Source organism: Orcinus orca, chromosome 3 (assembly GCF_937001465.1).
Source record: "Orcinus orca chromosome 3, mOrcOrc1.1, whole genome shotgun sequence".
In the NCBI taxonomy this organism is placed as follows: Eukaryota; Metazoa; Chordata; class Mammalia; order Artiodactyla; family Delphinidae; genus Orcinus; species Orcinus orca.
Window position 1 is genome coordinate 109,721,912 of NC_064561.1, and position 27,928 is coordinate 109,749,839.

Sequence of the window (27,928 nt, forward strand, 5' to 3'; positions counted from 1 at the left end):
TCTTTCCATTTGTTTGTATCATCTTCAATTTCCTTTATTAATGTTTTAGCTCTCAGCATATAAATCTTTCACCTCCTTGGTCAGGTTTATTCCTAAGTGTTTTTTTTCCTTTGGTGCAAATTTTAAAAGGGACTGTTTTGGTTTTTTTGTTTTGTTTTTACAATCTCTTTCTGATATTTCATTGTTAACATAAAGAAATGTAACCGATTTCTGTATGTTAATCTTGTATCCTGTTACCTTGCTGAATTCGTTTATCAGTTCTGGTAGTTTTTGTGTGGAGTCTTTAGGGTTTCCTATATATAGTATCATGTCAACTTCATATAATTGACATATAATGACAATTTTACCTCTTCCCTTCCAATTTGGATACCTTTTATTTCTTGTTCTCATCTGATTGCTGTATCTAGGACTTCCAATACTATGTTGAACAGAAGTGGTGAGTGGGCATCCTTGTCTTCTTCCAGATTTTAGTGGGAAGGCTTTCAGCTGTCACCATTGAGTATTATATTGGCTGTTGTTTGGCATAAATAGCTTTTATTAAGTTGAGGTATAGTCTCTCTATACCCACTTTGGTAAGAGTTTTTATCATGAATGGATAAAAGTAATTTGGAATTTGCATAAAATTAATTGAATTTAGATAAAATTAATTTTAAAAAAATTTGGTAATATCTTTTGTTCTATTTTGATAATATGAAATCATCAATTAAAAATCTATATTAGAATTTATTGGATTTTTAATAGAAGTCATTGATGCTTTATTTATATATTCATTTATTTATGCCTTATTTTGTTCATAATAGGATTTAAAATAATAGTTATACATATGCTGCAGATTAAAACCCAGATTCTTTCATAGGGAAAAGAAATCAAACTCAGGAATTTAGAAAATTAGTTTAAAGAAATTGGATTTAGTCAACATGGAGTGGAAAGATTATTGATTAGTCCTCAGACAGAAATGGGTATGAATTTTACCTCTGCCATTTTGCCTGATGACTTTGAGTAAGTCACTTCATCTCTCTTAATTTCAGTATTTTTATCTCTAATCTGGAGAATATAATGAGACCCCACAGAGTTACCATGAGGATTTGATGGAATGATGGGGTATAGACAGTACTTGAGGGCCTGACATGTAACATATACTCAGCTAAGATTAGCTTAGGACCCAGATGAATACATGGCAAAAAAATGCAAGACAGAATTGATTAAATGTTACATTTTGGGGTATAGACATTCAACATGAAGGAGCTGAGAGTTGCTGAGACCTGAGATAATCAGAGAAGATTTGTAGAAATGTAATAAGGTCTAGAAATATGGGGAGGATTAAGGGAGTGTCTTACGTCCTCCATTAGGGCTGCTATAACAAAATACCATAAACTGGATGGCTAATAAACAACAAACATTTATTTCTCACAGTTTTGGAGGCTGAGTAGTCTGAGATCATGACAGCAGCAGATTTGGTGTCTGGTGGGAGCCCACTTCCTGGTTCATAGGTAGCTGTCTTTTCACTGTGCCCTCACACAGTGGAAAGTACAAGGGAGTTCTCTGGGTCTCTTCTATAAGGGCACTAATCCCATTCATGAGGGCTCCACCCTTAAGACCTGATTGCCTATCCAAGGACCCACCTCCAAATATCATCACATTGGGGATTAGGTTTCAACGTATGAATTTGGGGGGGGGGGGATGCAAATATTCAGTCTATAGCAGGGAGTGAGAAAATGAAATCTTGCTAGGTGAAAGAAAAAGAACAAGAAACAGAGGCAAGATGAGCAACATCATGTCAGGAGGCAAGAGAGATGAGGCCAGTCTGCTCCAGGTTATCTCTCCATGGCCTGACAGTGACAGGAGAGAATGGCAGGAGACTGGTTTGGAGAGAGACAATTCACTTCAGTTTGGATTTTTAAGATTTGAGGTAACATGATATCTAAGTAAGAATATACCTCATATTACTGGAGATGGGGTCAAGGCATTCTGAAGAGGCTATAGATTTTCAGGACTTCACCTCATAGCAATACTTAAACCCAGTGAGCTCTCAGTGACAGGAAAAAGCTCAGACCAAGGACTGAATTTGTACAGGATACAATCCAGTTGCAGAGGAGAAAGCAGAAGAAGCTCAGTCAAAAGTAAACCCACCAAGAGGGGTGGTTAGAATTTTAGGAGAAAAGCTAGAATAGTGGTGTGGAGAACAGCATTCAGCGAGAGTGGGTAGCTAGAAGCCTGGGGAGGGCAAGGAGAGGAGATGGTCTATGAACAGCTGCTTCCTTCCTTAGATGGATGGAACCAGGATATCCAAAGGGAGCCCTGAAGGAGAACCATTGTCTGGGGAGGGACACTGACCGGCTGCTCTGCCTCTGTTGGTTTTTGCCTTTCCCTTGGATTCGGTTGTGCAGATGATCACCTTTCTGCTCCTCCCTGACTCCTGCTTCCATACCCCTACCCCTAGACCCAGACAACACCTTTTCTAGTGCTTTGGCCCAAAATGACCTCTTTTAATTCTCCCTTAGAACAGTTGGGACAGGCTAAATCTTTACAATGTACTTAGAAACAACAGAAGAAAATACACAGGAGGCAGTACAGAGCATGGACTCTCCAGAACCAGACTCCCTTGGTTCAGATCCAGCCTCTTCCATTTAGTAGCTTCATAACCTTTGCAAGTTAATCTCTCTGTGTGTTAGTTTTCTAGTCTGAAAAAAATGGGAATAATAACAGTACATATTTCATAGCGTTGTTGTGAGAACCAAGTAGATCTAATATGTTTAAAGCTCTTAGTTGAGTGCCTGCCACATTTGTTTAAAGCTCTTAGTTGAGCGTCTGGCACATTTTAAGTGCAACATAAGTATTTGCTATTAAACAAGTACAGAATACAAAGAATTGAAAGAGCAGTATGCATAATGTTTATGAGTTACTAGAGCCTGGGCTTCCCTGGTGGCGCAGTGGTTGAGAGTCCGCCTGCCGATGCAGGGGACACGGGTTCGTGCCCCGGTCCGGGAAGATCCCACATGCTGCGGAGCGGCTGGGCCCGTGAGCCATGGCCGCTGAGCCTGTGCGTCCGGAGCCTGTGCTCCGCAACGGGAGAGGCCACGACAGTGAGAGGCCCACGTACAGCAAAAAAAAAAAAAAAAAAAAAAAAATTACTAGAGTCAGCTCTGCCATATAATAGCTGTGTTACTTTAGACAAATGATTTAAGTTCTCTGGGCCTCAGTTTCTTCAGCTATAAAATGTGGGTACAATACTAACTGCTTTATAATTGTGATGATTGAAAGAATCAGTACATGTAAAGTGTTTCATAAGTACTTAATAATTAACAGACATTATTATTAGCTGTATGGCCTACCAATACAGCATCCTTATCACCAGGGCTCACAGGTGCTGTTCCATTTTACACCTGATACAGGCAAAGAAAGCCACCCCCTCCCCCTGGGCCTGGCAAGTCACCATGGTAGATACAGCTTTTTTCATGTCCTTAGCTCTTCATAGTCAGGAGCCAGGTGAATGGACCACCCTTTGTCTCACCTACCTAAGCCTGCTCACATTTCCTCTCCAGTCTACCCTTTTCTGTAGGGACTATGTGTGCTGATTTCACCCTTCATATGAGCCTCTCAAATCAACTGGGGTGGGGGGGGGAGCTTTCTCTTAGAGTAGAAACCATTTTCAGTATTAACACCTGACTTAGCATTAAGCACAATGTGCTTAGATTTAAGCACAATGAAATTGAAGATGATATAGTAATGAGTAGAGGAGACGCGATTTAAGGGTCAAAGCTCTAAAAGGTCCCTTCTCTAAAAGCAGAGACATGCAGGAAAGTCAATTCCACAACTAAAAAGTCTGGAAAGAGGTTTTTATGGCAAAGAGCTAGGGACTTTTCAAGTCAGGGACAGTGCACTTGAAGGGAAGGAAATCTTGCTGTAGCTGGATCCCGAACTCATCAGCTCCATCTGCCCAGAGCCACCATTTCTTACCCTGATGTCTGTTGAAGTGGATGGCAGGTTGCTCTGGCCTAACTTAACCTGTCACCAGACAAACATTCTGCCACCAGCACAGACAGGATAGTTCAGAAAAAGTTCTTGTCAGCTGGATTAAAAAACTGCCTTTATATCCCAACCATTTGGATGCTTCTGCTTCCAGATACTGTGCAATCAGCAAGTGTTCATATGAAGGTACTTTAAATAGTCATTTCCTCAAAATAACAATCTATAAAACATGAATAGTAAATTTCACTTTACCATAAAAGAAAATTAGATTATCAGAAAGAGAGGCTATAAATCATATGTTATACATCTGAACTTTTTATGTACCATAACTAATCACTTGGCTATCAGGGCACTGGGGAAATTACAATAAATTATATTTTGTGGGGTATGCACCACATGAATGAAGCCAAGATTATTATAGAAGTGACCTTCACCTTGTGTGATGTCATAGAAAAAATGATGCTGCCCTAATAACTTCATAGGGTTAATTAGTTTCAGAGAACACACAAGAGGCAGCGATGTCACAGAGCTTTTTTTAATTTTCTTTCCCGTGGGAAGTTGGGCTAATAAAAATGAAAAACATTTCAAGTAGCTGAGTAAGAAAGAAGAGTTGCATAGGGTTAGAAGGAAATGATTTAGTGCTGTCTGCTTAGAAGGCCTAGTTCTCTTTTTCTGCAAGCTGCAAATCTTATTATTTTCTTGTGCATCTTTTCCCATTGGCTTGGGAAGCTTTGAAATGACCATTGTTTTCAAAACCTGCTCTGAAGATGGATTTTTTTAAAAATTTGCTGATGAACATGAATCATTTAATCAGATAGGAACCTCTGCAGATAGGGAGACATTTATCTGTATAAAATATGCAGCTTTGTTTGTTCTCACTGCTTGGTTCCTCAATGGGGGTGGTGGTAAAGTTTCCACAGTCATGCTGGTTTCAGACGAATAGATTTGCTGGTGTCAAAGACAGACTGTGGCCCTCCACTGGCATCTGGGGTACAGAAGGCTAAATCTTCTGAATAGAGCCATTGATGATTACATTTGGGGGAAACTTAATCATAGAGTAATTAGGCTTTAATTCTTACAAAAACTTACAATTAATTGGATCTTTTATACAACTTTTTTTTTGTTTGATTTAAAGTACCCTGTAGGTTAGTTATAGAAACTTAATTTAAATATGGATTTAATTAGAATTGTTTTATGATTTTAATGAGTCTTAAAAGTCTTTTGATGAGCAGCCTGTATAATTATGGTATTTAAAATGATTGGCTAAATGCATACTTTTATAATTTACCTTTCAGGAAACTGTATTTTTATGGAGGCTATTTTTTGTATGATGAATTGTTTCATTTTATGTTCAGTTTTTGTGGGAATGGGTACTTATTACTGCCCCTAATCACCCAAGTGTTTTCTGTCTAGAATGAAATTAAACTTTCATGGAATCAAAAGCATCAGGCAGTAGCCCAATACCGCAGTTAAATTTAATCACAGAAATATTTTTGTTTTTACTGTAAAGGAAACTGAATCATTGCTAAAACTTTTAGCTGGGGATTCAATTTTCCTACATAATCAGGTACAAATAAGTTACCTAAAGACAAGCTCTTTTTCTCTAGAAAAAAATGTGATTTTAGGCAAATGACTTGCAATTTTTTTAAATGAATGCAATATGGAGTTGTCAACTTTTTAATGCACTGTCAAAACAACTAGAAATGAGCACTTTCAATAAACATAAAAAGTTTTAAATTAGAAAAGGAAAACATTAGATACTTTCTTTCCTTTGAGTTGGTCCCAATCCAACCTATATTAAGTAAGATAACTTACATTTGATATTTTGGGGCTGATTAAAAGAAAGTTAGATTAAATAAGTAATATTAGGACACATTTTTAGTTTCCTTTTTTTTTTTTTTTTTTTGCGGTATGCGGGCCTCTCACCGCTGCGGCCTCTCCCGTTGTGGAGCACAGGCTCCGTACGCACAGGCCCAGTGGCCATGGCTCACGGGCCCAGCTGCTCCGCGGCATGCGGGACCCTCCCGGACTGGGGCACGAACCCGTGTCCCGTGCATCGGCAGGCGGACTCCCAACCACTGCGCCACCAGGGAAGCCCTATTTTCCATTTTTAATGACATTATTATGTTCTAGCCTTCGTATGTTCTATTTTTAAGTCAGATTATTTACATGTGCTTAAAAATCAATCAATGCAGTTTACATATCAAAAGAGTATAGGAGAGGGCTTCCCTGGTGGCGCAGTGGTTGAGAGTCCACCTGCCGATGCGCAGGGGACACGGGTTCGTGCCCCAGTCCGGGAAGATCCCACATGCCGCGGAGCGGCTAGGCCCGTGAGCCATGGCTGCTGAGCCTGCGCGTCCGGAGCCTGTGCTCCGCAATGGGAGAGGCCACAACAGTGAGAAACCCGCGTACCGCAAAAAAAAAAAAAAAAAAAAAAAAAAGTATAGGAGAAACACCATATGGTCGTTGCAATAGATGTAGAAAAACATTTGACAAAACCATTTCATGATAAAAAAAAAAAAAAAACTGTGAGCAAACTAGGAACAAAAGTGAACTTACTCAACTTGATTAATGGCTCCTGTGAAAAACCTACTGCTAACATAATATTCAGAGATCATAATACTCAGCAACAAGGCAATGATGTCTTTTATTTAACATTTACTGAAGATCCTAGCCAGTGCAATAAAACAAGCAAATGAAATAAAATGCATGCAAATGGAAAAAGGTAAAAGTAAAGTGTCCATAATTGCAGATGACATGACATAAATGTAGAAAACCCTAAGGGATCCACAAAATAGCTATTAAATCTTATAATGGAAAAGAACCTGAAGAAGAATATATACATGTATATAACTGAATCACTTTGCTGTACACCTTAAACTAACACAACATTGTAAATCCAACTATACTTCAAATAAATAATAAATAAATCTAATGAATAAATTTAGAAAATTTGCAGGATACAAGGTAGAAATAAAAACTGGCATTTTTATAAACTAGCAACAAACACTTGACAATGAAAATTTTTATAATCCACAATTACATGATCAATTTATTTTTGAGAAAGATACCAAGCTAGTTCAATGGAGAAAAAAAACATAGTCTTTTCAACAAATAGTACTAGAATAATTGGATATCTGTGTGGGGAAAAATATTTGCCTTGATCCTTACCTCAAAATTTCCACAACGATTAGCTCAAAATTTGTACTAGGCTTAAATATGAGAACCTAAACTATTAAACTTCTAAAGGAAAACACAGGAGAGAAAATATCTGAGATACCAGATTAGGTAAAATGTTGGACAAAAATTAAATAGGACATAAAAAGCATGAACTGTAAAAGAAGAAATAAAGTTTAAAATGGATTCTCATTGAGATTAAAAAATTTTGTCTTCCAAAAGATAAAGTTAAGAAAACAGAAATCCATGCCAAGGTTGGAGAGATATTTTCACAGAATATTTATGACAAAGAGCTTGAATCTAGAAAACATAAAGAACTCTTACAACTCAGTAAGAAAAATACAAAGGTGTATAGGAAAGTGATTCAGTTATACATGTACATATATCCATTCTTTTGCAGATTCTTTTCCCATATAGGATAATAACAGAATATTGACTAGAGCTCCCTGTGCTATACAGTAGGTCCTTGTTGATTATCTGTTTTACATATAGTAGTGTGTATATGTTAATCCCAAACTCCTAATTTATGCCTCCCCCCCACATTTCCCCTTTGGTAACCATAAGTTTTCTTTCCAAGTCTGTGAGTCTGTTTCTGTTTTGTAAATAAGTTCATTTGTATAACTTTTTTGAGATTCCACATATAAGTGATATCATATATTTGTCTTTCTCTTTCTGACTTACTTCACTTAGTATGATAATCTCTAGGTCCATCCGTGTTGCTGCAAATGGCATAATTTCATTCTTTTTTTATGGCTAGGTAATATTCCATTCCACTGTATACATGTGTCACATCTTCTTTATCCATTCCTCTGTCATTGGACAGTTAGGTTGCTTCCATGTTTTGGCTATTGTAAATAGTGCTGCAATGAACACTGGGGTGCATGTATCTTTTCAAATTATGGTTTCCTCCAAATATATGCCCAGGTATGGGATTGCAGGGTCATGTGGTAGTTCTATTCTTAGTTTTTTAAGGAATCTCCATACTGTTCTCCATAGTAGTTGTATCAGTTTACATTCCCACCAAAAGTGTAGGTGGGTTCCCTTTTCTCCACACCCTCTCCAGTGTTTATTGTTTGTAGACTTTTTGATGATGGCCATTCTGACCGATGTGAGGTGATACCTCATTGCAGTTTTGATTTGCATTTCTCTAATAATTAGCAATGTTGAGCATCTTTTCTCATGCTTTTTGGCCATCTGTATATCTTCTCTGGAGAAATGTCTATTTACATCTTCTACGTATTTTTTTTGATTGGGTTGTTTTTTGTTTGATATTGAGCTGCACGAGCTGTTTGTATATTTTGGAGATTAATCCCTTGTCAGTCACTTCATTTGCAAATATTTTCTCCCATTCTGTCGGTTATCTTTTCATTTTGTTTATGGTTTCCTTTGCTGTGCAAAAGCTTTTAAGACTAATTAGGTCCCATTGGTTTATTTTTTTTTTTATTTTCATTACTGTAAAAGGCGGATCCAAAAAGATACTGCTGCAATTTATATCAAAGAGTGTTTTGCCTATGTTTTCCTCTAAGACTTTTATAGTATCCAGTCTTACATTTAGGTCTTTAATCCATTTTGAGTTTATTTTTGTGTATGGAGTTAGAGAATGTTCTAATTTCATTCTTTTACATGCAGCTGTCCAGTTTTCCCAGTACCACTTACTGAAGAGATTGTCTTTTCTTCATTGTATATTCTTGCCTCCTTTGTCATAGGTTAATTGACCATAGGTGTGTGAGTTTATTTCTGGGCTTTCTATCATGTTCCATTGATCTATATGTCTGTTTTTGTGCCAGTAACACACTGTTTTGATTACTGTAGCTTTGTAGTATAGTCTGAAGTCAGAGAGCCTAATTCCTACAGCTCCATTTTTCTTTCTCAAGGTTGCTTTGGCTATTTAGGGTCTTTTGTATTTCAATACAGATTTTCAAAAGTTTTGCTCTGTTCTGTGAAAAATGGCATTGGTAGTTTGACAAGGATTGCACTGAATCTGTATATTGCCTTGGGTAGTATAGTCATTTTGACAATATTGATTTTTCCAATCCAAGAACACAGTATATCTTTCCATGTGTTTGTGTCATCTTCAGTTTCTTCATCAGCATGTTATAGTTTTTGGAGTACAGGTCTTTTGACTCCTTAAATACGTTTATTCCTAGATATTTTATTCTTTCTGATGTGATGATTAATGGGATTGTTTCCTTAATTTCTCTTTCTGATCTTTTGCTGTTAGTAGAAATGCAACAGATTTCTGTGTGTTACTTTTGCATCCTGCAACTTTACTGCATTCATTGATGAGCTCTAATAGTTTTTTGGTAGTGTCTTTAGGATTTTCTATGTATAGTCTCATGTCATCCGCTAACAGTGACAGTTTTACTTCTTCTTGCATAAACAAAACTAAAAGACAACCTATGGACTGGGAGAAAATATTTGCAAATGATGCCACCAAGAAGGGCTTAATTTCCAAAACATACAAACAGTTCATACAGCTCAATATAAACAAACAAACTAGTCAAAAAATGGGCAGAAGATCTAAATAGACATTTCTCCAAAAAAGACATATAGATGGCCAACAGGTACATGAAAAGATGCTCAACATCACTAATTATTAGAGAAATGCAAATCAAAACTACAGTGAGGTATCACCTCACACCAGTCAGAATGGCCATAATGAAAAAGGTGTGGAGGGTGTGGAGAAAAAGGAACCAACCTACACCACTGGTAAGAATGTAAATTGGTACAGCCAATGTAATGGAATATTACTCAGCCATAAAAAAGAATGAAATAATGCCATTTGCAACAACATGGATGGACATAGAATTTTCATACTAAGTGAAGTAAGCCAGACAGCAAAAGACAACTATCACATGATATCACTTATACGTAGAATCTAAAATAATAATAATAATGATATAAATGAACTTATTTACAAAACAGAAATAGATCTACAGACATAGAAAACAAACTTATGGTTACAAAAGGGGAAAGGTCAGGGAGGGATAAATTAGGAGCTTGGGATTAACATATACACACTACTATATATAAACTATTATAGATAACCAACCAGGACCTACTGTATAGCACAGGGAACTATATTCAATATATTTTTTTTTTTTTTCCGGTACGCGGGCCTCTCACTCTTGTGGCCTCTCCCATCGCAGAGCACAGGCTCCGGACGTGCAGGCTCAGTGGCCATGGCTCATGGGCCCAGCCACTCTGCAGCATGTGGGCTCCTCCCAGACTGGGGCACGAACCTGCATCCCCTGCATCGGCAGGCAGACTCTCAACCACTGCGCCACCAGGGAAGCCCTATACTCAATATTTTGTAATAACCTATAAGGGAAAAGAATCTGAGAAAGAATAGACATATCTATGTATAACTGAATCATTTTGCTGTATACCTAAAACTAACCCAACACTGTAAATCAACTGGAACTTCCATACATTGCTGTTAGGAATGAAAAATGGTACGGGTGCTTTGGAAAACAGTCTGACAGTACTTCATTGGCTTAAACCTATATTTATCACTGTACCCAGCAATTCACTCCTAGTGAGGTAAAAACACATGTCCACACAAAGATATGGTTGCCAGTGTTCATAGCGGCATTATTCATAACAGCAAAAAGGGCGGCAACCCAAATATCCATCAACTGTGAAATGGATAAACTGTGGTATATCTCTACAATGAAATACTACTCAGCAATAAAAAGGAACAAAATATTAATAACTCAAAAACATGAATGAATCTCAAAAATTTGCTATGTGTAAAAATTAAAAACTAAAGCCCAGGTACTATAAGATTCCAATAATATGAAATTCTAGAAAAAGCAGAACTATAATGACACAAAGTGGATCAAGTGACTGCCTAGAGCCACAGTTGGGAAATTTTATTGAGAGCAAAGCGGCATGAGAAAACTTTTTAGGATGAGGGAACTCCTCTTTTTCTGATTGTGGTGGTTCAAACAATTTAATTCAATTTAATTGTATGAAACTGCCAAAATTCATTAAACTGTTCATTTAAAATTCATTAATATTACTGTATATAGGTAACACTTCAATAAAGGGCATTCCTAAAATAATTTTTACATGTGGAGTTTCTCAAGAATTCAAATGGTATAGTTCAAATGAGGTCTTTTATCTATACCGTATCCTTTCACCTTTAATGATTTGTACATCTAGTTTTTTTCCTCAACTACAGAATTATAAATAATGTTTAGTCAAATGGTGTGCAAATGACCAATAAACGTATTAGTCATTTTACTATTTAGATCTTTTCTTTTTCATAATAGGCCAAAGGAGGCCCAAACCTGGCTAAAAGTTTTAGAAGTGATTCAGTCTCCTTTATCATGAAAACACTGCTCTGGGTTTCGGTATCAAAAGATACAAACATAAAGGAGTTATTCTGTGATTTTTGTTTCTTTGTTTTTTAGATTGTAATAACTCCATATAACTACTGGATAATGGAAATGAAGGTGATTGGTGGGAAACATGCAATTAAATGTGATTATAAATCATGCTCATTGGAAAGGTCAATGTCATTTTGATACTTTTAAAATTTTCAGGGCAACTAACAAGTATGTTCTTTTGTCTGCCTTTCTACCAACCTCACCCACCTTAGTGGTCAATTTAATCAACCTGATATGAAACTACTAATATTACTAATAGAATGTCAAAGGTTGTAGGGACAGAAACATCTACTGAATGTAAGTTAATATATTAACCAAATGGCACCTTTCCACTATGATTATACAAATGCCCAATTTATTGCTTCTTTTGGGCTTCCATTCACTCTTTCATAAAGTGTCTTTTATCTTCAACACTGTATTTTCCAAGCTAATGCTAAATTACAGAAAATTGAGCATTTCTAGGACCTTGGAATGAAGCAGGCAATCTATTGAAGATAATCTTCTTAAATTACTGATTGTGACCTAAGAGATGTTATATAAATAACTATCAAATTATCTGCTTATTTTATATTTTATTTCCTATTTATTATATTTAAGTTTTTTAGTAATTGTTTTCTTAAAAAAAAAAAAAGTCCTGCTAGTCATTCCATGCTGAGCAAATTAACTAACATGTTCTGGATCAAGTATTGGCATCTTAAATATCCAAATATATAAGTACAATTAATAAAGAAAAATATATTTTTTTTCAAATACTTGAAGGGCTCTTACCTAATATAGAAGATAGTCTTTGTTTGAAATTCCAAGTGTACAATTTAATGAATTTTGGTAATTTCATACAAGTAAATTGAATTAAATAATTTGTACCTCTACAGTCAAGATACAGAAGAGTTCCGTCATCCTAAAAAGTTCTCTTTGCTCTCAATACATTTCCCACCTCTGGCTCTAGGCAGTCACTTACCTACCACAGGAGATGGTCTTGTTTTGAGTTGTTTCAGAGTGTGATTTTTACTAATGGATATGAGTTAAAGAGATATCAGTATGATATAAGGAAGAGTTTTCTGACAATTAGGTATAAACTCTTCATCAATTAGAGAGGTCTGAACACTTGCAAATTAAAATCAATGCCTCAAAGTCTCTTCCCATTCCAGGGTTCTATGACTATCTTGTTCGTGTTTTGGAATAGCATGTTCTAGTTTTGCATTTTTCTGAATAACCCTAAGTTAACTCTGGGTAACTCTTCAGGTTTTTGTTTCAACACTTGGTGACAGTCTTTATAAAATGTGTTATAAAAGTGTTCTGTCTTATTATCTTGGTGTACATTGTGCTAGATTTGTGGGTTTTTTTTTTTAATGATTGAGAATGTTGTGATGACTTGGAGTCACCATCATTTCTGAACATTAATCATCACTGACAAAATTATCAGTGAAGAATATGAGGGAGTTTAGGTTCTGTAATTTGCTTTTTTAAAAATAACCCTTTGATCTCAGTTTTCTTTGTTTTTCATCTTTTCTCCTCCCCTCCCATACCCCCAGTAGACTCCTCTTTTTACTGTCTGTCCCTGTCTGCATCAACTGGCTTGCCAGTCTGAATCTGAATTGGTGAAAAATACCAGTTTTCTTTATTGCTTGTCTCCATGCCCTCTAATCAGATATTTCAAATTTACCTTTTCTTCTTCTTATTTAACAACTCTCTAGCCATGACAACCCTTCCCCTTCCTCACACCCGTCTTATCCTTATTACCTGCCTGCGTGGATTATTTCAACAACCTCTTTGTTTCCAGTCTTTCCCAATTCTGACTAACTTGTATATTTCACTGTCAAACTAAGCTTGTCTGAGTTCAGGATTTCATTCCTTAGCACAAGAACTTGCAGGGATTTCCTACTGCGTGGCCCATCAATTCCAAACTACCCCCACTAGGGTTTTAAATCCCTCTACAAATGGCTCTACTACATGACTTAAGATTCATTTGTTGCTCTGTACACACTGGCCCTTTTCTGCCTCTGGAACACATGTTCCTACCCTCATGTCTTTGCTTGACATGACATTGTTGCTCAATCATCTTTACTCTATCCAAACTGAAGGTGTCCTTCAAGTACTACTTCCTTCACAAAACCTTTTCTGTCAGCTCCTATCCATACCAATTTCTTATGAATGGAGAATGCTTAGCTCTCAATAACTCCTTTCATTTTTACACATTAGCTCTATCTCTGTGCTGGATTGTACGGTCCACAAGGGCAGAGACCAGATCCTATGTTGAATTTGTTTCCCCATAATGTCAAGTACAATGCAGGGCACATAGTATATAGTATTCCTAACTTTACAATGTACTTTCCACATACATTTTCTTTCTTATTTTATATACCATAAATAACATAAACACCTGCAGATTGACTTATTTGTTGTTACTCATTCCTTGCTTACCTGAACATCGCTATCATTTATTGTTCTGAAAGATCTCCTCTTAGCTCTTCTCTTCTTCCAAATGTAAATAGTATTCACTACTTTATGAAGGTCAGTAAATATTGGCATTGTATACCAGTAAGGAAAGAAAACCATAAAAGCGAAAGTATGAATTATCTGTATTATACTAAATGAAATCAATCCTAATCATTAAAAGTTACATAGAGTTTTTTAAAATTTTTAAATGGCCTAAACTTATATGCAGATAAAACAGAGACCCACAATTCTTTATCTGCAATTCTGAACTACAGAAAGCTCTTAAGCTGAAAGTCTTTGTAAGTTTATAGTCTTAATTTATCCCACTTAAAATGATGTTTATATGTTTTGCTGCAAATATATTAATATATTGGGTTATAGGGTACTGCCCTAGACCCTGTTGGGAATGCTTCCTAATAAAAAGAATGTGTATTGTATTACCTTTTTTAAAATCTAAAAAAAGGTCTGAGTTCTGAAAATGACCTCAGGGGTTTCAGATAAGGGATTATGGATCTGTAATACATTTGTATAGTGCTCTGCAACCCTTCATTTAATAATATCATTTGATCCTCCAAATAATGTTATAAGGTAGCTACTACTACTGTTATTATTTCCATTTTCCAGATTAGAAAAGATGCAGAAAGATTAAGTGACTTGATGGTGAATGATAGGACTGAAGCTCATGTTTTCTAATTTTAAGTCCTAATCCCTTTTCTATGCCAATACTTTGAGCAGATGCTTTGGAAGTCATTCTGAGTTGTAGATTCTTCATAGACAAAATACAGAAGGTACAAACTGAAGATAAAATGATGACTTAAAGAGATACCAAAGATTAAGTTTCCTCTGAGTTGAACGTTTAGAGTCTAATACTTTCTAAAGACTATATGCATATATATGTACATGTATATATGTACATATATAAGTAGTTTGTAAAGTCAATTTCACTCCCCGTTAATATAACTTACATGACAATAGTACAAAATCTGTACCTAAGTTTCTTAAATATTTTCATGTATAAACAATAGGAGATTTCTGTTGACCTTGGAGAAGATATGAGCCTTCCTTTTAGACTAAGAACAGAAAGCAGATAAAATATTCTAATATAAGGAGTATGAGGTGTATGTTTTTGTGGCTAGGGAATTTGTTAAAAGGCAGAAGACGGCTTCCCTGGTGGCGCAGTGGTTGAGAGTCCGCCTGCCGATGCAGGGGACGCGGGTTCATGTCCCGGTCCAGGAAGATCCCACATGCCACGGAGCGGCTAGGCCCGTGAGCCATGGCCACTGAGCCTGCGCGTCCGGAGCCTGTGCTCCGCAACAGGAGAGGCCACAACAGTGAAAGGCCCACGTACCGCAAAAAAAAAAAAAAAAAAAAAGGCAGAAGAGAAAGCAAAGAAACCATAAATGGGATGGCAAGTAGGTTGGCTTTCCAGAATGAGAATTCTTCTAAGAAAAGGGCAAAGGAACTTGAGTCCAGGGACTGTGTCCTAGGCATACTTGTGTTCCAAGTGTGCTTGGGCTTAGTAAATGTCCAACAGATGAATGACTACCAAACGAAACTAAGTATGATAGAAATGATAGGCAAATATTTCTGAATCCTATTGTTCAAAGCTGAAAAATAAAACTGCATCAAGTTTAGGATACTCACAGAATGGGTCATTACAGTTTTGTAGAACTAAAACTTCCTTAATTCCCATATTCTAAGAAAAGCACTGAGTTTTGAATGAGCCAACTGCAATTTAAATTCTAGCTTGGCCACTGGACAGCTGTGTGGCCTGGTACAAAGAAGTACATTTAAAAGTCCCAGTTTCCTTAATTGTAAAAATAGGGATAATAATATTTACTCTGCATAGTTGTTTTAGGATTAAATTAGATAATATATATGGAAGGGATAACATAGCACCCAATACATGGTCATCCTTCTTTGCACCCCTGCTTCCTTCCTTCCATCCTTTCATCCATCCTTCCATCATTAACATCCATAACATCTTTCCAAAGTAGCCAACTCTGGCCATACTTTTGGTGTAGTCTGAAACAGGGTCAGAAAAAGAAGACCCACAAAATTCTCCTCTTGCTGTTCTGTGCTCAGGTATACAAGAACACTTGGGGCACAGCAGGAGAAAGGTGAGCTACAAGAAGGGCTTTAATTACTGAGAACCTGCTCTGCACCTTCCTAGAGATACCACAGTGCTACCTACCTATTTACTCATTCATTCCTCAAGTATTTGCTTAGTGGTATTACCAGGTATAATACTTCACTAGGTTCTGAAATTATTGAGATAATAAATTCAGTCCTCAAAAAGGCAGGGGACCACATGGTAGGGAATACAGAAGTTTAAAAAATAATTGCAAATCATCTCTCAAGGTATATAACACTAGAAGTCAGTAATCACATACCTCTGTATTACCATAAAGGAAAAAGTGAGATATCTTGCCTGAGAGAAGCAGAGGACGAGTCTGGAGACAGAGGTGGACAGAGAAAACTTGGCAGAAGAGGGGACATTTAACATATTCTGAAAGATCTTTAACCTTTAAAATCTCTTAGGATTTTTCCATCTTCGGTCATGGTTAAACTATAAAGAATGAAATTGATATATCAAAATTTCAATAAATGCTTTATTCATTTTATTGGATCAAGTTTTTACAAAATGCTGGTTTCCATTGTCTTTATGTTGATGTAGTTTTGTTCTCTCCTAGCTCCCCTCCTGACTGGATGAGTCACAGCACGTCTTACAGCAGTAATACATTAGGTTAATAAAGCAATTATTTAATTGACTCTAATTTCATTGGCATTTCTATTAGCTAAAGGAAAGAGGTTCAATCACTGTTTACATTTGTAAAGCCAATATTATGGTTTAAATTATGGCCTTTGGACAAAATTGAAAATTGAAGCCTGATAATCCTTAAAGCAATATTTACAGAGGACTCTTTGTCTTTGTAAAGAATAAAGGGAATGGAAACAAGAGCACATTAAATCAGAGGGGCTTTTAAATATTCATTTTGCAATCAGGTTCACTGGTTTCCAGGCCACTATCTACCTTCATCATTCTTTTTGTAAAGAAATACCAAATCTCTTGCTTTAATTAGCCTGTGAAATAGAAACTATTGCTTCACATTTTTGTTTTTGATTCTGGAGTACAGGAGTTCCAGATATAACTCTCACAGTACAAATATTATTCTTCAACAGAAACATCTTGGGAGATACTGCAAAAATGCTGACATTTTGAATAGGTAGCTTGATTGAAAGTGCATGCTACCTAACACCCCCTAGTAAAACCTCTTACAACCACCCAATGAAATAACTATAAAAACACTAAAACTGATAAAAACTAACAACTCCAAGATCAGTCAGTAATCCTGTTGTCAATGGTTTTCCATGAATCACAAGATGATGGAAGTGGTCTAGATGGAGTTCTCTTACTTTAAAGATGAATGACCAAAGAACCCAAATAGTGCTTGTGAAAATATGCTCCAGCTTGAGGGAATGTGAAAATCACTCTGAAAAACAAATAAACACACAGAAACATGCTTAATATGGGGATCAGACAAAAAGGTTAGAACAATCTAGTATCCTCCATAGGATATAAGGCAAGCCTCTGAACAAACTGTAGAAACCCGTAGGTTACAATATGTAATGCAAGAGAAGCAATGAGATGCAATAACAAGAGGCCAAAGTAACAATGGAAGTGGATAAGATTTGGAAAAAAGTAAAAGGATTTAAGTTGGCACTAAAGAAAATCAAATTAATTTTTATATGTAGTTAATTTTAAGAAAGAGGAAAACAGATTTAAAGCATCCAGGAAGGAAAAAATAAAGCAGGTTACCTAAAAAGGGACAAAATTAGGCTGGGCTTAAACTTCTCTGAAGCATTAAGTGCTATGAGATGATGGCACATCTACAGCATTTTTTTAGTGCCATCTTTAACTTACAGAAAGGTGACAAAAATAGTACACAGATTTCTCATTTACCGTTCACCCAGATTCCCCTTATGTTTAACATCTTACATAACCAAAAAACACTTATCAAAACTAAGAAATCATCCTTAGGATACTACTCTTAACTAAAGTACAGAACTTTTTTCTACCATTGTCCTTTTGTTGTTCCGGGATCCCACATTGCATTTAGTTGTCATGGCTCCTTAGTCTCCTCCAATCTATGCCAGTTCTTGAGTCTGTCTTTCATGACCTTGACACTTTTGAAGGGTACTGGTCAGTTATTTTTGTAGACTGTGCCTCAATTTGTTTGTCTGATGCTTTCTTGTTAGATTAAGGTTGTGCATTATTGGTAAGGAAACCATAGAGGCAATGGGCCCTTCTCAGTGTCTCATATCAGGGATTAAATAACATCAGTAAGTCTTATTACTGGTGATGTTACTCTTGGTCACTTAGTTAAGCTGGTGTTTGTTAGGATTCTCTAATGTTGTTACTCTTTTTCCTTTGTAATTACTAAATATTTGAGGGAGATACTTTGACCTTATGCAAATATCCAATTTCTGCATAAACTTTTACCTATTAATTTTAGTAGCCATTGTATTGTGTGGCAATATTGCCATGGTGTTTTAATAGTGATTTCTATTTCTCTTATTTCTTTGTATATATTATTTAGAATTGTTATTTGAGTAAGAGTTGTCACATATCCCCCTATTTATTTACTTATTTATATTAGTATGGATTCATGAATATTTATTTTATTATTCGGTTATAATGTAATGCAATCATTATTTATTTTGTTGCTCAAGCTTTTCCAACTTTGTCAATTAACTTTTCCAGGCTGGCTCCTAAGCCTTTTTTCTATACTCCCATCTTTTTTTTTTAACCTCCTTACTTACTTTCTTTCTTTTTTTTTTTTTTTTTAATTTTATTATTTATTTATTTATTTTAGGCTACGTTGGGTCTTTGTTGCTGCACGCAGGCTTTCTCTAGTTGCGGCGAACAAGGGGCTACTCTTCATTTCGGTGTGTGGGCTTCTCATTGCAGTGGCTTCTCTTGTTCCGAAGCACTGGTTCTGGGCACACAGGCTTCAGTAGTTGTGGCACACGGGCTCTACAGCACAGGCTCATTAGTTGTGGTACATGGGCTTAGTTGCTCCGCAGTACGGGGGATCTTCCTGAACCAGAGATCGAACCCATGTCCCCTGCGCTGGCAGGCGAATTTTTGTTTGTTTGTTTGTTTGTTTTGTTTTTGAAATAGCTGGCTTTATTTATGATTTGCTCATTTTACCTTCTTTACCACCTTTTTTTTTAATTTCTGAGATATACATTTTAAAGTAATAACTAGAATTATGACTTATAACATTATACCAGAATATATAAGAATTTTAGAAATTTCATGCAATGTCTGAAACATTTATATTAACATATTTCCATACGAATAACCCAAAGAAAGTTTAGTATTAGTTGTTTTTTGTTTTTGTTTTTTTATACTGCAGGTTCTTATTAGTCATCAATTTTATACACATCAGTGTATACATGTCAATCCCAATAGCCCAATTCAGCACACCACCATCCCCATCCCACCGTGGTTTTCCCCCCTTGGTGTCCATACATTTGTTCTCTACATCTGTGTCTCAACTTCTGCCCTGCAAACCGGTTTTCTAGGTTCCACATACATGCGTTAATATACGATATTTGTTTTTCTGTTTCTGACTTACTTCACTCTGTATGACCGTCTCTAGATCCATCCACGCCTCAACAAATGACTAAATTTCATTCTTTTTTATGGCCGAGTAATATTCCATTGTATATATGTACCACAACTTCTTTATCCATTCGTCTGTCGATGGACATTTAGGTTGCTTCCATGACCTGGCTATTGTAAATAGTGCTGCAATGAACATTGGGGTGCATGTGTCTTTTTGAATTATGGTTTTCTCTGGGTATATGAGCAGTAGTGGGATTGCTGAATCATATGGTAATTCTATTTTTAGGTTTTTAAGGAACCTCCATACTGTTCTCTATAGTGGCTGTATCAATTTACATTCCCACCAACAGTGCAAGAGGGTTCCCTTTTCTCCACACCCTCTCCAGCATTTGTTGTTTGTAGATTTTCTGATGATGCTCATTCTAACTGGTGTGAGGTGATACCTCATTGTAGTTTTGATTTGCATTTCTCTAATAATTAGTGATGTTGAGCTTTTCATGTGCTTCTTGGCCATCTGTATGTCTTCTTTGGAGAAATGTCTATTTAGGTCTTCTGCCCATTTTCGGATTGGGTTGTTTGTTTCTTTAATATTGAGCAGCATGAGCTGCTTATATATTTTGGAGATTAATCCTTTGTCCGTTGATTCGTTTGCAAATATTTTCTCCCATTCTGAGGGTTGTCTTTTCATCTTGTTTATGGTTTCCTTTGCTGTGCAAAAGCTTTGAAGTTTCATTAGGTCCCATTTGTTTATTTTTCTTTTTATTTCCATTACTCTAGGAGGTGGATCAAAAAAGATCTTGCTGTGATTTATGTCAAAGAGGGTTCTTCCTATGTTTTCCTCTAAGAGTTTTATAGTGTCCGGTCTTACATTTAGGTCTCGAATCCTTTTTGAGTTTATTTTTGTGTATTGTGTTAGGGAGTGTTCTAATTTCATTCTTTTAAATGTAGCTGTCCAGTTTTCCCAGCGCCACTTATTGAAGAGACTGTCTTTTCTCCATTGTGTATCTTTGCCTCCTTTGTCATAGATTAGTTGACCATAGGTGCGTGGGTTTATCTCTGGGCTTTCTATCTTGTTCCATTGATCTATGTTTCTGTTTTTGTGCCAGTACCATATCGTCTTGATTACTGTAGCTTGGTAGCATAGTCTGAAGTCAGGGAGTCTGATTCCTCCAGCTCCATTTTTTTCCCTCAAGACTGCTTTGGCTATTCGGGGTCTTTTTTGTCTCCATACAAATTTTAAGATGATTTGTTCTAGTTCCATAAAAAATGCCATTGGTAATTTGATAGGGATTGCATTGAATCTGTAGATTGCTTTGGATAGTATAGACATTTTCACAATGTTGATTCTTCCAATCCAAGAACATGGTATATCTCTCGATCTGTTGGTATCATCTTTAATTTCTTTCATCAGGGTCTTATAGTTTTCTGCATACAGGTCTTTTGTTTCCCTAGGTAGGTTTATTCCTAGGTATTTTATTCTTTTTGTTGCTATGGTAAATGGGAGTGTTTCCATAATTTCTCTTTCAGATGTTTCATCATTATATAGGAATATATAGGAATGAAAGAGATTTCTGTGCATTAATTTTGTATCCTGCAACTTTACCAAATTCATTGATTAGCTCTAATAGTTTTCTGGTGGCATCTTTAGGATTCTCTATGTATAGTATCATGTCATCTGCAAACAGTGACAGTTTTACTTCTTCTTTTCCGATTTGGATTCCTTTTATTTCTTTTTCTTCTCTGATTGCTGTGGCTAGGACTTCCAAAACTATGTTGAATAATAGTGGTGAGAGTGGACATCGTTGTCTTGTTCCTGGTCTTAGAGGAAATGCTTTCAGTTTTTCCCCATTGAGAATGATGTTTGCTGTGGGTTTGTTGTATATGGCCTTTATTATGTTGAGATGGGTACCCTCTATGCCCACTTTCTGGAGAGTTTTTATCATAAATGTGTGTTGAATTTTGTCAAAAGCTTTTTCTGCGTCTATTGAGATGATCATATGGTTTTTATTCTTCACTTTGTTAATATGGTGTATCACATTGATTGATTTGCATATATTGAAGAATCCTTGCATCCCTGGGATAAATCCCATTTGATCATGGTGTATGATCCTTTTAATGTGTTGTTGGATTCTGTTTGTTAGTATTTTGTTGAGGATTTTTGTATCTATATTCATCAGTGATACTGGTCTGTAACTTTCTTTTTTGTAGTATCTTTGTCTGGTTTTGGTATCAGGGTGATGGTGGGGCAGGCAGATTCTTAACCACTGTGCCACCAGGGAAATCTGTAACATCCTTACTTTCTGATGCTCCAGGCTCATATTGTGTTTTTCCTGCCCTAGCCCTAGAAGTAGCCATTTCTCTGAGGAGTCCTGTCTTTTGCATAGCAGAGTGGAATTTATAAACCAAGATTTAGGTGCCAGCTGTTCATTGCTACTGGGGTACCTTCTAGCTCCTTTCAGTGGATAGAGCTAGGAAACACATGTGTAGGTACTAACTCATGCATACAAACACATCAAAATTTATTTCTGTATCATTTATATGTAAATATATTAAAAGAATAAGTTCATATTGATATCTCCAATTTTAATCCAACATGACAGGGTTCATTCTAGCTTTCTTCCCTTATTCTCTTACAGTAAGAAACATGACTCCCATTTTCTATAATTTCTGATAACCCTACTATATAAACATAAGTAAAAATATCTTTAAAAGCATCTAAAAATACTTTTAAAATCTAAAAAAATTTTTTAATCTAAGAGAGTAGTTTTACATTTCTTAATCCCTCTGTTAGAAACAAATTACCAACTAGAGAACATTGTTCGTGAACAGCTCTTTTGTCTTTAGTCTTAAAACAGTTAAAACACTGCTTTCCAGAGTTTCTTAGCTTGGCTCCTTTCTTGTCCACCCCCTTCAGTGTAGTTATGTAATTCATTTGTAATGTTGTGTGATTCCCATGTCACAGTCTGTATTTCATATTCCCCCCACATCCTAGTTGATTTTGTTGTTGTTGTTATTGTATAATAAAATTCACTCTTTGTGGTGTACAGTTCTATGTGTTTTGACAAATGCAGAGAGTCATGTGTCGACCACTAGAGTTCCCTGCAGTACAATTTCATCAACCCCCTAAACAAGAGTTACCCCTTTATTGATAATCTCTCCTCCCATTCCTAACCCCTGGAAAGCACTGATCTGTTTTTTTTCTCTGTACTTTTGCTTTTTTAGGAGTGTCTGTCATGTAAAATAGAATCACACAGCATATAGCCACTTGATTCTGTCTTCTTTCACTTAGGAAAATGCATTGAAAATTCACCCAAGTTGTTGTGTGAACCAACAGTTTGTTCCTTCTTATGGCTGAGTTATATTTTATTGTATGAAATAGTTTAAGGGCATCTGGGTTGTTTACAATTTGGGGCTATTGTGAATAAAGCTGCCATAAACATTTGTTTATAGGGTTTTATGTGAATGTAAATTTCTTTTTGTCTTAGGAGGACACCTAGGAGTGGGATAGCAGGGTTATCCCTTTCTTTATCCCATAAAGAAAGGATATCTAAGAAGACAGATCACATCATATAATATAAATTATAAAACCAGAACTCTTATTAAAATCAAGGGGGAACAGAATTCCCAATCTATTTAACATTCTTCCAGAATTTCTGGCTAGTGGAATAAGACATAAATCAGAAGTAATGGACTAACTGCTGGAGAGGAAAAGGGGAAAATGGTTATTAACTGCAGAGAATATTTCTTAGAAAACCCCAAAATACCACATAAAATCCTCTTAGAAATCAGTAAGGCTATGAAATATAAGAAAAATATTGAAAAATATCAATATCCCAGTAAGAAACTGAAGATATAGTAAAAAAAAAAAAAATTTCTGAATAATAGCAACATACACACCATAAAATTTCTAGGAATAACCCTAACCAAAATATGCAGGATCCATATATAGAAAACTATAAAAATTATTGAAATATGAAGGACATGACCATTGACTTTTGCAGTTACTGCCATTCATTAATTCATTCAATTTGATTACTTGCCCAAAATTTCTTTGCCACAGATATAAGTTCCATAAGAGAAGGAGCAATAATTATTGTATTCACGGTGTTATCCCCTGTGCCTAATATATTGCCTGACTCATAGTAGGCGCTCCAAAAATATTTTTCTATATGCCAGTATTTTGTTCAGTTATCTGATCTATGAAGTTAGTATAGCTTCTAAGAAACATTCACTAAGTAGCTTAGTAGTTTTTGAAAGGAGTCTAGACTAGTTAATTACCATCACCTAGCAAATTGTAATACCCATCCATTTGACAGCATCATGACTCATGGCTTGAAGCATAGGTACCTAGAGTCTTGCATTACTATCTTTTGTCACTTTCCCTCTGTAACATTAATGGATTGCACAACACAACACCAAGAATTTCAAAGCTTAGGAGAGTTTAGAGGAATGGCCCTTCTCTATAAAAAGGTTGGTTATACTTCATCAATTCAATTTCTAGATCCCACAGGCAATGCTAGCTTAATAGCAACTGAATGGGAATGAAATTCTAGTAATTGAAAATTTGAGTTATTAAGGAAAGAAAAAGAAACAGAAAAGAAACCCACAGAATCTAGGAGCAGGTAAAAGTAAAATATTTCACAGTATGCAGTCTGAGCCTTTTATCTGAAATCTGCTTTCTGCTTCCATGTAATACAGAATTTAAGGTTAATGATTCACAGTATTCCATTGCTTGATAGCTTAATTTCATTTCATAATTAGGTTGACATTTTTCCTCATAATATTCAATTGCTAATATTTTCCTGGGTTTTAAAACTAATGGAATAATATACCATTAGATAAAGTTAGCTGAATAGCTGAATCACAGCTAAAGATAAAGCATTTTCTTGAATATTCTTATCATTTTCCAGTGTTTTATTATCTATGGGTGTGTGTGTACTTGTGTTTTTATGTGTTTGCTGGGGGTGGGGACTACTGTGTAGTAATTTCCCTGTTGTTCTTCTTCTAAATAGGGACTTCCAGTGAACAATAATAATGGTAATGCCATAGTTATTTACTGAGAGAACTAATCGGGATTCTGCAGTGGTGTGTTGAAGTTTTGTGAAAATGAAATTAGAGATGCAGCATATTTCAGCAGTAATGAATCTGTTTATGTTGTATAAAGCAGGGTTAAGATAAAGCAATTTTTCAAACTCGGTGCTTTTTGATGGTCAAGTGTTTATTCCATTGGGTCATTAATATACTATATTTCCAAAGAATTCTTTGGGCAAAGTTCATCTTCTGGCTAATGTTAAAGACGAATTGGCCCACAACAGGCTTTTTACATTTTGTAATGATAATTCTAAATTGTTAGGTAAGATCCTCTTGAGTATACTCTAATGCCTAGAAATAAAAGGGCTGGCAAAGACCTTGTTTTTAAAAACTGAATTTACAACAAAGTTAGGCATATTAAACATCAATAGACATTATTGGTTCTACTGTATATTGCTGGGCCAATGATGGATTTTAACAGTAAAGAAAACTTAATAAATTTGATATGGAAATCGGAATTGTAATACAGTAGCAGGAACTCAACACGAAAATTTAGACATTAATGAGAATAACCTTTGAATGTCAGCTTGAATTAGACTTCCTGCAAATTCATAGGTTATGGCAAATAGGTTAGGTGGTAGGACAGAAATAACTGAAATGATTTTGTTTACCAAATATTTCAATGCCAATTGTTCACTTTATTTTTTAATGCTTCCTAGCTATTTCCATTAAAAAATGACAAATATTCGACCTTAAATCTGTATCATTAAGTACAGAAGGAAGGTATTTAAATGGACTCCTTTTGGAAGTTAAGTTTAATATTAGTCAACTGATATATTTGAAGTTAGAATTTAAATTAGGGAGATAAACTCAGAGGAGAGGAATACAGGGCAGTGCTGTGGGGATGTGAAATGGGGGAAAAGGCTCTCCGAAATAGTAAAGCCTTCTCTCAAGATATTAGGTAGTTGTGTTGGGTTATTCACCTGGCAGTCATAGAAAGAGGTAATATACTGCTTTACTTACTCTGTCACCAAAAAGCTCTGGAAATGTCAGTCAGAATTTTCTGTATATGGCAATAACTGTGATATACCCACTGCAAAATAAAGCATTATTAGACATAATCATACCTTAAGCTGTGATGACAGATCTTAAAATGACTATAAGCAGTTGAAGGGGAAAAAGGGTCACAGTTATCTGTGGCACCAATTAAATTGACAGCATACATAGGATTTTACTCAGGGAGAATACCAGTGATCTGAGTTGGGCCACCATTTAGTACATGCAACTCTGCAGTGAGATTGCTGCTGGAAGATGCCTTATAAACAAGGGCTGGAAACATGGCATGGCTTTTTGAGGCAAGACTGTTTTTTCACTACTTATCAAGATAAATACCACACCAGTGATGTGTTCATACACAAAATGGTAATGAAATAGAAAAAGGGCATCCAGGGTGATAGCTGTGGGAGTGAGTCAGTGCATTAATTCTGCTTAGCAAGAAAGATGTTTAAATTTGAAAAAAAATCTGTAAGTATTAAAGGGTATTCATACTTCCTTCCTGTCATGACACTCATTCGACTAAAATATAAATAAAAGGAAATGGACTGATAAGGTTGGTAATTGGCTATAGTGAGAAGAAAGCTGAATAAATGAGCAAAGAATAGATTTTTAAAAATTTATTTAAAAGGATTATAGTTTTCAGATGTTTCATCTCTTAAGGCAGGGTGATGTTGATTTTTTTTTTTAAGCAATACTTACCTCTGAAATAGTATCATGTACATTTTTAGCCAGTACTCAAAAAAATTCCATATTCTATACAAACGGGGGAAATGCAATTCATAATTGACAAGGTATGAATTTTTTATACTTTAAGCCATGAGGTTGCCACATCAACAAATGTAATTCCTTAGCAAATATGTCTTATGTTTATATTTATGAAATGTACACAATTGACATAGAACCCAAAAGGGAATAAGTAAGCATTTTATATATATTTTTATATATATATATATATATATATATATATATATTTACTTTGATTTACAAACTCCATTCTGGGAAATATTTATTAAATTAGAAACAAGGAATGAATGCAAGCAAAATGTGCTTAGAGTTTCAATTTCTCTTGGACTTGGTGTTACTTTTATGCATTTTACCAAAGCTTGGACTCACATCAAAGTGTTGGCCGTGTTTTGCTTTGATTTTTTAATTTTTAAAATGTATACAAAGCTACTCTCAAGGGTGAAAATGAAAAATTATTAAAACTTAAAATTCATCTATGGAGGCACCACATTGCAGTGGTGATTTCATGTTAAATATCCTAAGCTGAAACAGCAAGAATCTTGGAAAGAGTGACCAAGTCTGGACACATAATATACTCCACATTTTGTGTAGCTATTGAAGAGGGCACCACAGCTTACTGAAGGGGCCATAAGATGAAAACATTTCTTGAAATAGCTTTGATATCCATTCAAATATAAGTTCTTTGAGGGTAAAGATTTTTTTTTTTTTTTTTTTTTGCGGTACGTGGGCCTCTCACTGTTGTGGCCTCTCCCATTGCGGAGCACAGGCTGCGGACACGCAAGCTCAGTGGCCATGGCTCACGGGCCCAGCCACTCCGCAGCATGTGGGATTTTCCCGGACTGGGGCACGAACGTGTGTCCCCTGCATCGGCAGGCGGACTCTCAACCACTGCGCCACCAGGGAAGCCCCAAGATCTTGTTTATCATGCCTCTCAACCTCCTTGATATCAGCATGAAGTTAGAGGAAGCAGTACTTCTAATTAGTTCCCCAGGAGTAAGGATGGGAAGTGAGGAAGTGGTCCCATCATCCCCAAAGAGCTGAAGCAATGGGAGTTGTCTTGAGAGGCTCCTAATCTGCCACCACTGTAAAAGTTGAGGCATCTCAACTCAAGTGGGTCTGAAATAAATCAGGTCTTCCAGTTCTGGCCTGCCATCATGGGGTGCAAAGAGACTGTTGTTGTTGTTTTTTCCTATTAATTAATTTGTTAACAAATACACAGTGGATATTAACTGGTCTTAAACTGTGAGCAGCTCACATTTCACTTATTATTATAGGAGACACAGAGACATAGGTTGCAGTAGATGTACTATAGTGGGTAAGAGCATTAACTCTAGAGCCAGCTGCTTGGGTTAGAATCCTGGCTCCACCACGGACCAGCTGTGTGACCCTGGGTAACTCCTCGTGTGTGGCAATAATTAAAGTTGCTAGACAAAGACAAGATGGTGGAGTAGTAGGACGTGAACTCACCTCTTCTTACAAAAACACC

General features: G+C 36.0%; 1 protein-coding gene and 1 long non-coding RNA gene across 10 annotated transcripts in view; one reads left to right on the plus strand and one right to left on the minus strand.

Moving 5' to 3' along the window:
* Positions 1 to 27,928, plus strand: part of KIAA0825 (KIAA0825 ortholog) — a 402,948-nt gene that overhangs the window by 357,034 nt on the left and 17,986 nt on the right. Inside the window, exon 19 of one of the 5 annotated variants that reach the window (XM_049708412.1) lies at positions 24,624 to 25,376. The exons of the other annotated variants lie outside the window; for them this stretch is intronic. Coding sequence (XP_049564369.1) covers positions 24,624 to 24,636 — 13 coding nt within the window. The 3' untranslated portion in view covers positions 24,637 to 25,376. Of the gene's footprint in view, positions 1 to 24,623; positions 25,377 to 27,928 lie in introns of those variants that run through there. 5 annotated transcript variants of the gene reach the window in all.
* LOC117195539 (uncharacterized) overlaps positions 16,569 to 27,928 on the minus strand; it is a 57,952-nt gene continuing 46,592 nt past the window's right edge. For all 5 annotated transcript variants that reach the window (XR_007476718.1, XR_007476715.1, XR_007476716.1 and 2 more), the window contains 2 exons: positions 25,666 to 25,735; positions 16,569 to 17,470 (listed from right to left, as the gene is read on the minus strand). This is a non-coding gene — a long non-coding RNA (uncharacterized LOC117195539). The remainder of the gene's footprint in view (positions 17,471 to 25,665; positions 25,736 to 27,928) is intronic.